This window comes from Paramormyrops kingsleyae, chromosome 11 (assembly GCF_048594095.1).
Source record: "Paramormyrops kingsleyae isolate MSU_618 chromosome 11, PKINGS_0.4, whole genome shotgun sequence".
Lineage (NCBI taxonomy): Eukaryota > Metazoa > Chordata > Actinopteri > Osteoglossiformes > Mormyridae > Paramormyrops > Paramormyrops kingsleyae.
The window spans coordinates 18,900,406-18,918,818 of NC_132807.1; the positions used below are offsets into that span (position 1 = coordinate 18,900,406).

Here is an 18,413-nt window from a genome sequence, read left to right on the forward strand (position 1 = left end):
TCGTCATCCTCACCCAGCTGCAGTCGTACCTCCAGGTGAACATCAGCCAGGTGCACGTGGATGAGTGCGCAGACGTGGACTGCGCTGGCAGGGGTGGATGTGCCGATCAGCTGACCATCAGCGATGCACCCGTTGTGGTGGATTCTGGAAGCGTGTCGCTGGTATCTGTCACGGTGACAGCAACTCCCGTGTGTGGCTGCCTGGCAAGGGAGCACATGCACCAATCGTGTGCCTCCTATCCGTGGAACCCCTGTCTCAATGGAGGACAATGCATAGAAACCCAGAGTGGGTACAGGTGAGCAGAGTCTAGCACTGGTTACCCATATACATATACATCCAAGGTGGGTGCAGGTAGCCCTGCGGCAGGGCATGACATTAACTTTTTTGCTCACTGGCCAGTGTGGTTAGTGGATTTCCGGAGTCACTAGCCATTCAGTATTTTTACTAGCCACAATTTTGTTACCAGAAAATCGCAGTTTTTTCTTCACCATGATACGTTAATGTTTGTTAGATCTAGATTTACTTATGACAGCATACAATGTATCACTATAGTAGTAGTCAAGTATTCAGTACTGTTAAGATAGCTCCCAATATAAAAACATGCAAACATGAACAGTATATTCTGTTTATTGAAATTAAATTCAAGCCTCTTACGACATGAAATTGAAAAATAACAGATTCAGTACAACTGAACAGTGCATGGTGTTTTTTTCTTTGCAATGAACTAGCCAATCTCGCCCTAATTTCCATTTCTCATTAAACTGTTTTACCTTCCTCTTATCTTGTTCCTCTTGTTTATTTACAGCAGTACCAGCAGGGTCTGAAACACCAGTTATATGCCGCCACATAATACTGTCCAAGTAGTTGAGAGTAACTTTACAGCTTCTTACCGCAGGTTATCACTGCTAACAGAGACGTTAACGCACGTTCTAAACAAGTTGTATCAGAATGTTGATATAGGTGCTCATGGGAGTTTTGATATTACGTTGCAATGCGTTTATTATATCAGATGCCTTTAGAGAAAACTACAACAAAAATATATTGTCATACCAAAGAATAAACTACCCGCCAAAGTGGCTAGTGAGACGAAAGTTATTACCCGCCACGGCCGAATTTTACCTGCATTTGGCGGGTGGGCGGGTGCCAATGTCAAGCCCTGCCCTGCGGGTGGTGCGTGGTTCAGTGGGTTAAGCCTGTGTGCACTGGTTGGAATCCTATCCTCAGCAGAATAGTCACATCACCATTGGGTCCCTGAGCAAGGCCCTTATTCCCCCAAAAATGCTCCAGTGGTGCTGGATAAATGACTAACCGCTTAGACCCGAAGCTCTACTCTCACCTCTGTGTGTGTGTGTGTGTGTGTGTGTGTGTGTGTGTTTCAGAGGAGAGCAGGATGGGACATGTGAAAAGAAGCATTCCAGCATATCTCTACTGATGACTTGAGCAAATGACTAATTAAGCGTTTTTCACTTCACTAGCTTTTCTTCAGACGTACTAAATACACATGGTGAGCAGGCTGTACACCTGGGCTCTGTGTTTTCACTCATTATGCATTTTGAGAGAGCAAGGTGTCAATGTAGTGTTTGACTGTCATCGGCACTTTATTATTCTATCCTGAGGGCCTTTGCGGTCTCCTCGAAACCATGTGTCGAGAGGAATACGAAAGCGAGTTTACATGTAGCCGGCTGGAGATGTGAGAGAAATAATTTTAATCTATTATATACCTTTAGGTGGTTTAGCAGTTCTAGAAAATCCTTAATGGTAAGTATTGGTATTTCAGTGTTTTAAGGAGTGGCTCTAAGGATAGTAGGCTAGGTTGCATTTATTTTTGACATTTATTCCCTTTATCCCATTTAATCCTTCAGTTTGATGCTTGCTCTATTTTATGTGATGGGAGGTATTGTGTTGGGGCACCGTGACCTGGAGCAGGTGGCGATAGGCGGCTAGGCCCACTCCCTTCCGGAGGCCACCAGTCAGTGCTGTAGATGTTCACCTGGTGGGGAATGCAGCAGCTGGCTGGGCGAGCGCCGAGGAAGCGAGCGCCGAGGAAGCGAGCGGAGTTTTCGAAAGGCTGCCTGGCTTGGGGCTTCCAATAAAGGGGAAATGAAGCGCTCTTCAAAGGCTGTGCTTTGCTAATGCTCCGGTACCGGCGGAGATAATAGGTTTCTCTTCAAATATTAATGAGGTGCCAAGGATAGCCCTCGCCCACCTGAGCGACTCATGTTACCAATGTGTGTGTGTGTGTGTGTGTGTGTGTGTGTGTGTGTGTGTGTGTGGATTAGGGTTATATTACATTGTGGGACCAGATTATCCCCCACAATGTGATAAAAACCTGTTATTTTGATGTTGATTTGACAGGTCCCCACAAAGATCTGTGAATGCAATCAAAAAAGTAAAAATGCCAAAAGTCATGTATTTTGTTTGATTACTTATGGTTAAGGTTAGGACTGGGTAAGGGTTCAGGTCGTCATGCTGGGATTACAATTTTCCCCATATAAATGAATGGAAAGTCCCCACAAAGATATAATTACAAACCTGTGTGTGTGTGTGACTGTGCAGAGATCTCTCCTCCTGGGCAGTACACTGTACAATGCAGCACAGGCATGTCTCCCAGATCCTCTGTCTCATTACTCGCCTGTGTCCCCTAATTGGGCCAAGTCTCCGTGCTGCCCTCGCCTCGCTGCTCCCGCCGGCCTTTTGAAGTCCTGGCCACCTCCTTGTTGTAATTGCTCCTGATGCCACACACACCCTCCGCTTGATTAAACACAAGGTGATCAGCCATGGGTGACGGCGCCCCTTGTGTCTTGGGAGGTTAATTAGCGGTTATTTTTTAATTGACTTGTGGCTCATGGGGGGCCACGCTGATGTTGTGTTGGAGTGATGGTGTCAGGGACTGGATATGGATGCCAGAATGTCATGTGTTGGGACACTTTTGAAAAACATGGCACCCCTGTCCACATTTGAGGCTGTTCTGAGGCCCCAAAAGCATAGAATACAAAAAGTGTGTACAGTACTTCCATTATGCCAAGACCTTGTTCTTTTTTAATTCAACCCAATGACACATATTATTCACGAGATAATCTGAATACTGCCTCCTGAAATTTTCCAGCACAGTCACATGTGTGTACACACGCACAATGACACCCTAGACACATCTATCAGTGCGTGTAGGAACAATTTTTTTTATAGTCCAGGCACTGAAATCCTTAGAAGTAAAACCATTTCATTTTCAGTCGTAAAAAAATCAGCAAACTAAACCCAAGATTATTTTTTAGTTGGACAGACTAATAATCTAATTCCAGACACTAATTCCACTTTGTTTTTTTTGTTTTTTTTTTGATGTGCTTTGCATTTAGAAATTTCACAACTAGGTGATATCACTGTCATGCTTAAAAACATAAAAAGGCTGACCCTCAAGTGTCTGTCCCAGCAGTAAGCTTTACAGTGGTAGTACAGTACGTGGTTAAAGAAAGAGCTGCACTCCTTACTCAATGCGGGCATTACGAGTGATAGTCTCATCAAATCAGGGCACTGTTCAGTGAACCGTATGTCCCCATCTTCCTGTTATCTCAGCCTGCCTTGGAGTCTGAGTGACAATGAGCCTTGATTGCCCTTATGTGGTCCAGGACTCTGATTGGTCAACAAAAAGCTAGCTCGTTCCCCCCCCCAGCATTTGTAGTGGTGCAGGCTGCTCAGGAATGTCTTGCCGCTGTAAGACAAGAGACATTCTCGCCAGACATGTTTTTTGTCATTAAAGAGGCTCCCTGATGATGAAACATTGTGAAGAGGGATGCAACCTCCGTCTCTTGTCGGGCTCAAAGTTAGCAGGAGCCGAGGCGCTCTCCAGCACTGCCTACCTGACGAGGTCGGCCAAACATAACGCTCACCGGGAAGACGAAACATATAAATATACTGCTTTGTATATTTATTCATCCATATTTTATATCTGTCCTTTGTAGAAGTGTTTGATTTTTTTCATGACGGAACTACACTACTAACTAGCCGTGTCGAAGTGTTTTTGTTGTGTCAAGTACGTGCCGCTACGCGTGTGTGTCGTGCGAAATAGAAAGATGGCTGCTGGGATAGACACAGTTACCGCGGAGATTTTGAGATAGATGGAAAAGAGCAGGTAGGAAATCGGCAACTCCGAGATTCCTCATAAGGTTTCCGGAATTACATGTGGGTGGCCCCAGGCCAGGGATTAATGGCCGTATTTGGAAATGAAAATGAACGTCAGGGAAGATTGCTTTCTCGCCTCTAAACCAAACAAAGCCACTTTAAAGATGTTACCGGGCTCTGATGGGACATATCAGCCAGATTGCATAGCGATCTCGTTTATTTACTTATTTTTGAGGAACCTTGGTGAGGTGACACTGTCTCATGGAGATGGTCGAGCAACCTCCTGACGCATCTGGTCCCCTTGGGGAATCCCTATGTCGTCAAACTTCGCTTGTCCCTCTTTTGAAGGTCCCGCCGAATTGGTTCCCAGCAGAAACATGCGGCATGGCACGTTCAGCATTAATACCATCGTGCTGACTGTAAGTGAGTCCATATTTCACACGGGCAGATAGTACGGCTCAGATCGAGGATGAGGCTGCTGCCTGTCAGTGGGAAGCAGGAATCCTGGCCCTCGGTGGGGGGGGGGCATGGAGTTCGATGCGACTTTAAACTTTGTGCTGTGAAAGCTGAGCTTTAAAGGGCCGGACCGGGACCGGAATATCCCTGGGAGATGCCCGTGCTCGCAGGCCTTTGCTCTGAGTCTGGATTTTGCCTTGTTGTGAGCACACTGCTGCTCTGACAGACAGGATGTGTACAGTATCTTCTCGTGGGGTGAACAGGTTCAGGAAGTGAAGGGTCCGGAGAGGAGGCAGGGCAGAGTGAAATGGAGCCGAATTGGCCTTGGTTAATGGCTTGATTTCGCTTTAGCTGCGTGGCCTTGTTGGGTTTCTGCCGTGGAAATCAACACCTTCCTTCCTTGCTCTTCGAAGTAGATCACCTCATTATCTTCCATCCTCAGAGTCACGTTCCACGGTGCTGTTTCTACTGAGTCTGTTTTGTAAACACTGCCGTATGTTTGATTGCTGTTTGTGTTCATTAGAAGGAAGCGCGTTATTCTATTAGAGCGAGATCGCTATCCTTGAGTTGTCCTCGTTTGCGTGTCACTCTCCATTTCTGTGTCGGATCAGCCTGGCTCTGGAGAAAGCCCAAATAACGCAGACGCACGTGCGTGTGCATTCGGATTGTCAGATGTGAAGGATTCCTCCAGTGCACGCAAATGAGACAGAGGGAGAGGTGGGGAGGGTATGGGGGGAGAAGGAAGATTATTAGAATTACTGGTGCAGTGCAAAGAAAAATAGCTCCGCTTCTGATGAAATAAATAAAACAAAGTCATGCATTATTAATGCTGCAGAGCCGGTGATAAGCAGCGTGTAGTGGGTTTAGATGAGGTGTAACTGTGAAAGCGATCACGCTGACAGAAGCGGGATACGTGCGGGGGGGGCTCCATGGGGGGGATACGAGGGCTTTGCAGACCCCCCCCCCCCCCCCCCCAAAAAAAAAATAAAAATCTCAGTCTGTGAGTGACACTGTTGTTTTCCTTACAGAATGTCAGGCTGTCCTCAAACGGACTCCATCCTGACAAGGATTAGCTATAAAAACACCTCCACAGCCACAAATAATGTTACAAGCCAAATTCTTTAAAAAAAAGAAAAGAAAAAAAAAAGTCTCATTTTACTCTACTGGGACTTCTCAGTAGTCGTTCTAAGACCCTTTGCCCTAACTAGAACATTTCACAATTCTGGTGCCATTTCTGTTCTTTGAATTTATTCAGTGGGTTTATACTTTACCCTGTATAAAGCAATAATCTGTGAATGTGCTCCTCTGTTGGCCAATCAATCTAGGGATTCATCACTGTTAGTATTATAAGCGTTAGTTGTTTTGCAGTGGGTTATAAAAGCATTAAGTGGAATTGCAAAGCTCTGGATAACAGTCAATGAATCACAATCGCCAAGTACAAAAGGGATTTGTTTTGGTGCGGCTGGTGGCATGAGATGTACAATTAAACATACAGTCAAGACAGAAGAACCAAACATAATAAACAGGATGAAAAATAAAGATAGAAGTACTAATAGCAACACAAATGTATAAAGGTGAGACGACCAGAGGTGGATGATAGAAATGACTTCTACAAGTACAAGTGATGACTGGTTGAGAGCTAAGGTATGTTTCTCTTTGTGGTGGACTGTGGGGGGGGTGGCGGATGTGAGCTGTGCGGAGCTGACCGCTGGAGGCTGGGAACTGAAGGAGAGACTAATACAGATGACTGGATCCCTACAGCGGCCATGAACATTCTGGAACATTCAGGGGGCCCAGCACTGTATTCAGGCCACAAATCTACCATTAGGGCCCCCCCGCTAAGCGACATCTACTGGAAATGACATATGGAAAATTCTCTGTGCCGCAAGACACGTAGGTCTTCAGACTGAAAGTGCCCACCCAAAGCGAGGGGTTCAAGGTGACGGTTGTCAGGGGCCCCAGTGATTTCTAGCTGTGCCCCTGGCATAGTGGCTTCACGTCTCCAGGGCTGCAGGTTTGATTGGCGTCCCAGCTCTGGCCGGAGTTTACAGGGCTGCTCTCATTCTGCATTTAGCGAGTGATTATGAAAAACTGATGTGGTTGTCTTGGGGATGAGTGGTCTGGAGATGGATGCATACGAATGTTGTCGTATTCCACTCGTGTGTTGCGTGAAAATGTAAATATAATTGGAATAGCACCATCTTTTTGTTATCAGAGGAATGTAATCCAATTCCACTTACAAGGCTTCATGTTAGGGTTTCAATATTCTGCAATGTTTCACAAGTTTATTGAGAAACATATCAGAAATGGAATGATGAGAAAGGTGATTGCAATTGTTTGTAATGATTTGTACCACATGTTCCCTATTCTAGGATAAGTGCTTAGAGGATGGATGTATGGATGGATGTATGGATGAATGGATATATGGATGGATGGGGAATTCTGCTTTTGTTTCAGGGAAAAATCAGCAACTTGCTAGATTACTCTTTTTTTTTTCTCCCCACCAGTCCAATAGTATCCTTCCTTGCTTGTCTGTACATGGCAAGGAACATAGGGAAATAAGAGTTTCACCCACAGGAAATCCCCCATATCAGATGGTTCTGTTTGCCAGGACGCCCCTGCTCTCCTACAGAATACCCTGGCTCTTTTCAGATACAATTGGCCACCACTGGGTAGCAGCATATATACTGAGAAATGCAAGGTGCCAAGCAGGGAGACCATAAGATTCCAATAGGTGTTCTGAAGACCAAACACCCTGAATCACAGATAAGACCAGATGCACAAGAGCAGCCGTCTGCTGTACGAGGAGCATGTCTGGGTAACACTTTAATCCATAATCGCAGGGAAGAGAAGATTCTGCTTCATCCAGAGGTATTCGTTAGTTTAACGAGCTGTTTCAGCGCTATGTGTAGTTGGGTTTATACATATTTTATGGGCACGGGAAGACATACGGCAGCTGGGTATCGCATTTCTCTGTTTTATAATAATGGAGGGTTTGAGATAAAAAGGCCTTGAGGGACGAGATTCAAATTCAGATGAGGCCCCTTGATAGTAGTACAGTTATCGTAAGAGACGCGGGAATATCACTCCAGAAAGTGCCAGTAAAACAGGCCCATCATGGTGTTTTTGTTTTGCAGATGCCAGTGCCCACCGCAGTATGAGGGTCCAGAATGCCAGCAGACCAAGCACAGTTTCCATGGCAACGGCTACGCTTGGTTTCCTCCCATAAGGCCATGCTTCGAGAGCCACCTTTCCCTGGAGTTCATTACGGAAGTCTCTGACGGGTTGCTGCTGTATGCCGGCCCCATGGCACAGTTGCAGGCCTGGGACCCCGAGGACTTCATAGCCATAGGTACTGAACCCTCGTGGTCAGAACTGGGCCAGCAGATACTGGGCCAGTTAACCGAAAAAGCGTAGTACAGATGACAAGAGATGGCCAATACATATGGGCCTGATCACTGGCAGATTCATGCAGAAAACCCAAGTAATAATGAATACCGACACAAATAATGGTGCTACCAGTGGCCGGAACAATCCAGAACATCAATAAAGATTGACGCAAAGGATCAGGGAGAACCAAAGACACAAGGTCATAAGATTAAGATTAAGATCTTTATTCATTCATTGATTCTTGTGGGGTGGGCTGTCTTCGCCCAGCAGCATAATGAGAGTGGGACGGATACAATGAATAGATAAAAATGAACAACTGAAGTTAAAAAAGAACAGAAAACTAAAGCGGAATACGTATCAAAGCACATACATATCAAAGTATGTTGATGCACGATTTGTTTTAGCATTGGCAAATACAATATTGGAATGGCATACAAAGTCATATACTATCAGAACAAACAATGTATTCCCAGGATAGCCCTGTCACCACCTCTCCAATCTAATCCATACTCCTCCCACACCCCACAACTGCTACAATCCTTAGTCCCCCCTATACACAGTCTCCACTTCTCCAAAACAATCTTTATTGACTGCCCAATTTTGTGTGACTTGGCTCAGTGTGGTCAGGTTCACCAGCTCAGAGTCTAAATAGTTCAGTTCTTCTTGTGCTTTGACTGGTTTGTTTCCTTGATTGAAAGACTCAAACAGTTGTTCCACATTAACATTAGTGGCACATGCATGATTAGAGGAGACTGACTAATCAGCACACAGTAAGTGAAAGTTGCAGTGAAATCCAGGTAATTTTAATTGAAATGGCAGTTTAGAAATCCTGTCTTAGCTCAAAGTGTCCTCCCTGACATGAATGATCTGATCACCCCATTTGTGTACCCCTACTTAGTGACACTATTTTTGGTGCAATTTGTCTGAAAATGAGTTTGGCCTCATAATATCACCATTACAGTGTTCCTGGGAATTTTGAAAAAGTCCCATGAAGTACTTTTAAAGTTACTATGTTCTAAAGTGGCTTCTACAGCTGCCCTTTCTTTCCTTTGCTGCCAGCTACCACTGATACTTCAGTTTTGATATGATTTGTCTTTAATATGAAATCAGGTGTAGAAATTCATCCATATAATATTTTTGGAGTTATCACAGGGCTGTGTCTTCCTCGGTCACCCTTCCCTGTCCTACCACTAGGTGGCTTTGCATTAGTGCACTTAGTCTCAGAATTTGATCCAGATCTTCACCCATCAAATTTCTCTGCAAAGTTTGACAGATCCGTGAAATACTTTTTAAGTTATTGTGCTAAAGTGATAAATGTCTCTGGCTATGGACCATTCCAAAGTAATATGTATTCCCAATGAAGGGAATATAATAATCAATAAATAGCTGTAGCCTCTTGCAGAAGTAATATTTACAGATATGAATATTTACAGATATGAGTATGAAACCCAGTAACATTCAGCACTTATGGCTTGGAACAAATATGAACATAGAAGAAAGTACATAGGAGACAGGCAGCATGACGGGACTAATCAAGTTTTTGGAAAATAAAAATAAAAGTTCATCTTTTATCAGGAAATGAAGATGATGGACACCTGTGAACTAGAAATATAATATAAAACAGCTCCTATCATTTTTGCTGGTGACAGTGACAGGCCCTTTCAGAAGGAATGTAGCCGGAGTAGAGTGCCTGGCGGTGGCTACACCCCAGTCACTGTTGGACAAGGGGAGCTGAGAATGTAGGCAGAGAGAAATCAAAGTCAAAGCTACAAAGTGAACAGGGGGAGGGAAAAACCTCAGCCGAGCGGCACTGTTCGGCTTTCTGTTTTTTGAAAGAGGCAGAGACCCCCAGCGGCACGTCTGAAGCAGCACCAGGCTCCTGTGACCAGCTGGGCGGGGGCTGCCACAGCCTGGAACCGCACATCACGCACACGCTGCTTTTGACACCTGCCGATGTTGCGAATTCACAAGCGCTGTGTCGCACCACTGCTTCAGCGGCATCGGGAATCTGCAACCTCAGGTCCCAGCAGATTGTGACGGGAAGCGTCCCTGTGATTAATTCAGCCTTCCCTTCAAGGAATTGGAAGAGCCGCAAATTTACGTCTCTCTCTTTTGAGGATGTGACTGGATTTGGGTCAATCCCTGATGTGTTTTTTTCAGTATACAATATAGCTAACATCTGACATGTTCAGCAAGGTTACTTTGTGTGTGTGTTTGTGTGGGTGTGTGTGTCTGCATTTGTGTACTTTTATATGTTTTGTTTACAAGTGCATTTGTGCTTGGTCTGTATCTTTGTTTGTGTTTTTCACACATCACCCAGTCACAAAGGGCTCCCCTCGTGCCTCCTCAGGTGTTTCAAAAGCTACATAAATAGCTAGTGACTAGAGTTAGAAGGCTGTAGCTAGTTGTTACATAAGAAACTTATTTATTTAACATTTAGTGTGGTGACTGTTTGTGGCCAGTTGGGGCCCCCCAAACCTCGCAGGGGGCCCCACACAAATGCATGGTATGACTGGTGGTAAACAATGCTGCTGCTCGTCTTGGTTATAGGCATGCAGGAGCCATGATGGTCAACGGCAGATGCCAGTTCTTAAGTTTAAAAGGGGACAGAGGGCGAGAGAATTATATAGATCCAAGATTAATTTTTTTCCTTCCCAATTTTCAGTGTGTTAGAGATCTGTGACCATGTCCAGGTGGTTGTGGGTTCAGATTTTTTTGGCCTGCAGAGTAATGATATCGCCACTGAGCCCTTGAGCAAGGCCCTTAACCCCAGCCTCCCCAGGGACTGACCCTGTTCCCTGACCTCAAGCCCTCCTCCTTTAGCAGCTGCTAAATAAACATATAAAACCTTAATGGCATCTGCTGTATTTGCCTTGAGCGGAGGGATATAAAAGACACCCTGGAGACCCAGCCTTCAGAATTAAAGGCACTGTTAAAGGGATATACAGCCTAAAGGAACCTTATGATATGCTTTGATTGATTTCATTAACGTGGCAAGCAGGGTTTGGCGCTTCCTGCGAATCCTTCCTGATCCGATCATTTTTCAGAGTGACAGTGTCCTGTCCTGAGGTCTCCTCACCCAGTGCCATACAGCCAGCACCTTGACCATTTTTGAGAGAATCCAGATCAAAAACTGTACTGTTGGTTTTCTTTTCGGTCAGTCTGGACCCGCCTTTCCCATTGATGCCGCGGCTGCAACCTTGGGGAAAATGTCTCATTGTGACTCCCTGCCTTCTCTCTACAGTCACTTCCATTAGGTCTTTAAGTTTCAGGCTGAATGGAAGCACCTCAAGGCCTTCAAAGAAAAGTCATGCACAAAGGAGACACCAAACACGCCACTGGCTGGAGCGGGGCTGGACTGGGAGTTCCACAGCAGAATGGGCACAGGGACAGAAATGCAGGGCTTTGTATACTCACCAAATACTACTTTCATGTTTTTTGTTGCCCGTTTCTAACTGGAGGGAGGTGCAGAATTAAATTGTGATGTTCCAGGCTGTATTTTATGGATATAAGCAGATCCCAGTTTTCCATTTTGTGTGTCTGCAGCAGTTTTTAAAAAAATGTTTATTTAAATCATCCTGCCATCCGGGCTTCTGTGTCAGACCCAGATAGAAGCAGGTTTGGGAAACAGGGTTAATCCTCACCTCCAGCCTCTTCTTCTGTGACTGGGGGACAGATTTTGTATGAAATTGGAAAAGAAACAGATAAAGAACTGTCAACAGCAGCTTAAATGCAGATTTAAGGCAGAGTCGTGTGGGAACTTTAGTACTCTAAGCTCCGCTCTGATTCTTGAGGAATATTTTTCTTTTTGGTTAAAAACAAAAGTATATCAGTTGAAAACACTCACAGAGTTGATTTAACCCATGTGGAATACAGTCCGCTGATGTCACGTTGAGTTGAAGAGGACGTCCTGACTTCTGGCAGATAGGGGCGTGTCTCTGACAGCCTTTCCTTGTTGAGCGGGTGATTTCCTCCAGAGAGCTGGCGCACTCTGCTCAGAGCGGCTCTTGGCTTTTACGGAAACCTCTGATGTCTGGTGTGTATCACACGGATTCGGCTGGCTAGTCTCTGTGTGAGCTCTGCTGCCCATGGGGATTTCTGAGTTTCAGAACAGCTGTAAGAGGGCTGCGCTCTGTTCTTGGCTAAATCTCTTATCAAGTCCAATGTCCTCTAAACTCTAAGACACACCCGAGGTGGATGGTGGCTTTGAACTCGTAGACACAGCCTTGAAACTGGAAGACACTGTCCTGGTATTGGAAAATTTAATTTCACCTGGTTTAAATGATGCAATGTTTTTACTTATTGTATGGCTTTATTCAGACTTAAGTAATTGTTAACCCACTTATCTGCATATTCTTATTGTAGCAGGTTCATTGTCTTACCTTAACTGTTCAAATAAAGTCAGACTTTATTGTAGTGTTATTCAGGCTGCTCCATGTTTTTGCTCCCTCCCAGCTCCCTGCCAGACAGACCACATGGGAGGGAGCAAAAAGGCAGACTTTCTGCGGGTCCCCGAGGACTGCATTGGGAAACACTGCTTTATTGTTATTTCAATAGTCTTACAGTGAATCAAATTTCTTTTGTCAGATGCCTTAAAGACTGCTTTACACAGAACATGACAAGTTAGACTCTAGACAATAATGAATGAATATATATATATGCTGTATATAGTGCAAGTTTTGACTTGGGCTGTGTAGTTGGATGGATCATTTGTACATTAACTCACTTTAGAAATGTGCATGTAAACAACTTGCAGTGGAAGAGCAGTGGGTGTGTACAGAACAGTGAGGCAGTTCTTCCAGTGTTATGTGCAACTGATGCAGAAGGTGACAGTTGCAGATGGTTGATAAACAGTTAACAGATAAACTGTTGGGTCCCTCTTGTGACTTTTCGGTGAGATTATCTAATGCCTGCTTAGATCACTACCCATGCATCAAGTCATTTGGCCTTAACTCACAGAATTAAGGTAGAGCTGTACTGGCCAGAGCTCTTTATATTTTTGAAGAGGGCCCCTGAAAATTCAGTTGATATGATTTTTTTTTGTCCTTGCCCTGCTTTACAATGAGTAAGTGCTCAAACTTTCCAGTTGCTCTCGTACGCCCCTTGCAGATTTGAGCTTGGCAGGCAGAGGGAACCCTCAGTGTGGTGCGGGACTCAAAAGCAGAGGCTGCTTTGTCAGGCCCCAGTTTTTGGGTGATTTTTGAGGAAGAGGAGACTGGTAGTCGGCTGACGTGTTTGTTACACCTTGTGTGTTGGGCTGCGAGGGGAAAAACTCAGCTCATGGCTTGTGTGTGTGTGTGTGTGTGTGTGTGTGTGTGTGTGTTGGGGTGTGCTCTTGAATGCCTCTCACACCGACTGTGAGGACTGGATGTCCACGCCGACACTCTGCCATGACCTCAGGTCCTCTGGGCATGCTGATCCCCTCTCTCTCCCCAGAGCTCATTAACGGCACGCCAACGCTGAAGATAAACCACGGCTCTGGCACGCTGGTGCTGCGGTTGCCTGGCAACGTGAACACGGCAGACCGACGGTGGCACCGGCTGGACGTGAGAAGCGACGGCAAGGTGGGCGTCGCTGTAGCTGCAGCACGGCTCAGGGGAGCGAACCAAAACCCAACGGGCGTGATGTCAGGGTCAAAGAAGTGAAAGAAAGTAATGGTGTCAAAGAGTTGGGAAAAAAGTTTGGAAATTGCAGTTTTCTGGACTTCCTGCTGTGGTTTCAGGGCAGTATCAGCCACATAGTATTTATTCATGGGGGTGATGTGTGGCTCAGTGGTTTAGGATGCTGAGCTTGTGATTGGAAGGCCCTTAACTCACACTTGCTTCACTGGCTGACACTGCTTCCTCAAAAATGCATGTTACATTCGTTCAATCTTTATTTCCCGTCCTGGCATCATCCAAAAGGAAGTGCGCTTCACGTTGGACCGCTGCACCAGTGGTAATATCCTGGAGATGGAGAGTGTCAGCAACTGGGTAATGACCAAGGACCTCTCAGCCTGTGAAGTCAGTGGGGTGACGCCCAACCTGGACAGGTAAACCTGTGTCTCTCACATCCCCTTTCTGCCCCTTTAAGCCAGCCTGAAAATCTTGAATATATAACTCACTGCTTGACAGTAAACAAGTGTGCGTATTAAAATCAATTTCTGTGGAGTTTGCCAAGTTGTCTGGTGCAAGTGTCTGATGTTAACCTCTGCCCATTTTCAAACTTTTGGTTATGTAAGACATTTAATCTTTAAAGAATCAGTAAATAAATCATATTTGTTACCTTTGATCACTTGAGTTCCAGTTCATCCAAGAACCTAGAGAGACTTTTTTTCATATATCCATTTTCAAATTCTTCATGGTAGCATGGATGTATATTCCATTCCTTATTCTCTATCGTTCTCCATGATTTATATCGCTTCTCCATTTCCCCATCATTCCCCGAGATTTCCTTGACATCCCTAATGCACTTAATGCAATGTTCCTTTTTTGCCTGTTCAGCTTTGTATGAAGTCCTTTGAATTAATTGATCCAATGTCTCCGTGGTTCATTGCTGATTCTGGAAGCGGACGGCTTGACAGGCTGATATATTCCTTCTCCCTCATCAATTGCTGACTACTCCCACCCCCACTGCCCCTCCTCCCCACTTCAGGTACCTGAACCTGACACAGGTGCTGCAGCTGGGCGGAGTCAATGAGAACCTGCCCTACATCTATCCCCAGCTTCAACACAAACACTTCACCGGATGCATCCGTAACCTTGTGGTGGACAGCAAGGTACAGCGCCCTCTGGTGGCCAGTCCCCGCTCTCATTGCTGATTGTTGTTCTTTAGATGCGTAGCAGGTTACAGTTACTGCATAGCTTCACCAACAGCTTTTATCTGTGTGAGAAAACTGCCTTCTCCACCAGCTCCAGCTTGGCCTTACATCCCACTGAAAGAGGCACCCTTGACATTTAGCTCTTCCTTTACACTCTTTTGGAGAGGTTTAGAAGAAGCCCTCAAAGGCATGAGGCAGCTTGTAAAGATGACAATGCTAACGTTGTCCGTAAAGCACTGGAATAAACGGCCTGAGCGGTTGCTTGCCGGCCGGGTGCAGGCCCATTATTCCGGTGAAATGAGTGGAGATGAAAGCCGAGTGGCGGAAGATAAAGGAGCCCCCCGGCGCCCCGTGAGGACGTGGGGCTGCATCAAGGCCCCCGGGCTCTTTCAGGCGAGCCACAATGCAGAGGAGGAGCCCACTGAAATCAAAGCAGGATATGAATGCTGAAATGTTTTCATACCAATGGCTGTTCCACTCTTTCCTTTCCTTCTTTATATCTTTTCCTCCTGATCTGATTCTCTTCTGCACCCCCTTTGCCCTCTTGCCCTGCTCATTTCCCCCAGCCTTGTGTTTTTCTGCAACTGTACCTTCCTGCCCTCTTTGCCCCGCAGTTTTACGACCTGGGCTCCCCTGCGGACTCCCAGGGCAGCGCCCCTGGCTGCCTGCTGACGGATGGTAACTGTCTGACCATGGGGTACCCATCCTGTGGTCCCAGGGGGCGCTGCCAAGGCGAATGGGGCTCCTTCAGCTGCCAGTGCGTCCCTGGGTACAGCGGGCACCAGTGTGAGCATGGTATGTCCCCTGGGGGCCGAGACCGAAAACTAAAATCAGCGATGAGGGAAAAGCCAGGGTGTTATATAAAAGTGTAAAGGCCTTTATCCTCAGAAATCTCCCTTCTAGCGGGATGGCTGGACATTTAAGCTGGATGCCTTTATGATAAGGACTTCCCTCAACGGTACAGCAGCACACTGCTCTGGGACATTCGCTCATGAGTCTGACTGCAGAACCTGAGTGATCATCCTCACTTTCCGCTATTCCTAAATTATCGAATATTCTGGCAAAGACCTTAGAAAAACTGATTTTCTAAAAATTTTACTGCCCCCAAGATATTGTAAATAATATCTATGTGCCAGAATGAAAGTGAAGCAATATAGACAGCAGTGGTGTTCACCACCATTCAAACCATGCATTTGCATGGGGCCGCCAAGGTTTGGGCCTCCTGTTGGCCCCCAACAGTCACTACACCATATATTTAATAATTCCATCCATCCATTTTCTGTAACTGCTTGTCCTATTGAGGGTCAGGGGGGTCCTAGGCTACAGGCACAAGGCAAGGAACAACACAGGATAGGGTGCCAACCCATCACAGGGCACACTCACACACCATTCATACCTTTGGGCAATTTGGTAACTCCAGTTAACCTCTGCATTTTTTTGGATTATGGGGGGAAATTCCATGATGACATGGGGAGAGAATACAACTTCACACATGGAACCCCTGGGGGGTGGAGGGCCTTGAAGTGAATTTTTGAGTAGGACCCCAGAAACAACAATCTTGTCCCTGGATATTTGTTTTCTGGATGTATCTGTGCACTGCTCTAGTTGTCAGACTGTAGATTTTGTACAGCTAAAGACAGTTCTATAACACAGAAAACATCAAAATGTCCCCCAATGATAGATAAAGCGTGTTTAATCGTGTCCCCGAAAGCCTTGTGAAACGGAGACGGTCGAGCCTTTCATCGCCGGAAGAGTGACACGCAGGAAACTCGGGGGAGCTGAAACATGCGATTAGGGGCAGAGCCCCCGCCACAAAGCTGCTGCGCAGGATGCATTGGCCACGGGAAATTTCAGCTCTGCGTGAGATGGGATTAAAACTATTTTTATCGGGGGTTTTGATGTCCGCGATTTTAGTGCCGCGACGCGCAGAAATGAGCCGCTGTCATGGCTGCGAGGAGATAGGGGCACCGGGAGCGGTGAACGCGGCCATGGAGTATCCCCCACCCCCCCACGGTCTCCTGGAACACGCAATTCCAGAACACGGTGTCACCAGGCGGCCGTGTCTGTCGGCGCTGATGCTGCAGTATTACATTCCTTCACTGGAGTGTAATGGAGGAAGGGGGCAGGCTGGGAACCTGTTTATTCTCTAGCCATCCCTGTTCCCGTTTCAGTATGTGGTCTTTGCAAGGAGCTTAATCAAATATGTGTTTATACTGCAATGTCTCGCCCTGAAGACCTGAGCATTTCCTGGAGATTGATCAAGACCAATGCATGGGTGGGCATGTAGCTCAGAGGGTCAGGGATCTGAGCCCATGTCAGGAAGGTTTTTGGTTCAAATGTGACTGACTGAGTACTAAAATATATTAGCCACGGCCCCTCGACCCCAGCTGCTCCAGGGATACTCAAGGGATGCCTTCCTTCCACCTGTATCGCCGCCCCCGCATGCCATAGTGAGTCCGTCATGTTGATCGGCAGGTGACCCCAGTGCTTTGTCACCCGCAGAGGTACCCGCCTACTCTTTCGACAGCGAGAGCCACACCCACCTGCAGCTGGCATTGCCACTCCCCGTCCGCCGGACCCAGGTGCAGGTGCTGGTGCGAACCCGCAAGCCCAGTGGTACAATCCTCAGCCTGGCCTCTGCAGGCCAGCGGGAGTACCTGCGGCTGGAGGTGAGTGGGGGGCGGGGTGGGGCGGACCCAGCAGTGTCCGGCTGCTGGGCTGTGAAACCGAACTGGCATTGCCCAGTCTTGCCATGCAGGTCGATTCATGTTAACACTAAACAGTGGCTTCACTGCTGGGGCAGAGATCTCGCGTCTTACCGAATTTGCACGATGAATCTGCATTTGAGGTGCTTCCTGCTTTACGAAGGGTCTCATATGCGTTGATTGTCATTTTGGCAGGGTTTCCTTGAGCTTCTTTCTGGTGTCCATCATTATTGTTTTCTGATCACTGATCACTGCCGGGTGAAGGGCCTTGCTCAGCATAGAAGCTCTGGGGGGGGGGGAGAAGTGTGTGACGCATACAGGCCTCTCCGCCCATCCTCAGGTGTCCCGTTTTCCCTCCCTGTTTAGCACAGCGAGTCGCACTCTGGTTAGCCCTTTTGTTCTCCGTCTCAGGCCTCGATGAATACATTCATTGTGTCCACCCCCCCGCCGCACTCTTGCACCCCCACCTCACTGAATCTCGATCCCAGAAAAAGAGGGACAGCCATTTCCATAATAGCTGCCACACTCAGCATTTACCAATGAGCCCCATGCAGCTCCAGCCCCCATCCTGCCCACCGTGACCAAGATGGAGCTCTTGCGCGTGGAAGCCGCCCTGATGGTCATGTCTTTAAATGCAGTAGCAGGCACCCAGGCTTGTTATGGGTTTAGTCTCCTGTTCTAACTGGTGGACTCTGAGGTGTCGCTTGAGTGACTCATCAGATGAATGTTCCAGATCCATGTGAATCACACTCACCCTCCTCATGCCCCCCCGGAATCCGCTTCAGGTCCCAGCCCAGCCCGCATAGGTTTTCTATGTTCCTGCTCCTTTTCCTGCCAGAGACAGGAGATCCTGCCTGCAACACATGCTGCTACATGGGGCCGCTGGCAGCCGGCGGACTGGAATGCCGTCCTGCTCAAAGGGCTGCTTCTCGCTCTGATGCTGATGC

The 18,413-nt window shown here is 46.8% G+C and overlaps 1 protein-coding gene across 3 annotated transcripts in view; it reads left to right on the top strand.

Moving 5' to 3' along the window:
• Positions 1-18,413, top strand: part of LOC111846097 (neural-cadherin) — a 104,843-nt gene that overhangs the window by 72,553 nt on the left and 13,877 nt on the right. For 2 of the 3 annotated variants that reach the window (XM_072718199.1, XM_072718200.1), the window contains exons 22-28: positions 18-295; positions 7,710-7,924; positions 13,399-13,526; positions 13,866-13,993; positions 14,596-14,719; positions 15,328-15,556; positions 17,264-17,430. In XM_072718199.1, coding sequence (XP_072574300.1) covers positions 18-295; positions 7,710-7,924; positions 13,399-13,526; positions 13,866-13,993; positions 14,596-14,719; positions 15,328-15,556; positions 17,264-17,430 — 1,269 coding nt within the window. The remainder of the gene's footprint in view (positions 1-17; positions 296-7,709; positions 7,925-13,398; positions 13,527-13,865; positions 13,994-14,595; positions 14,720-15,327; positions 15,557-17,263; positions 17,431-18,413) is intronic. The other variant, XM_023815969.2, reaches the window with a different exon arrangement.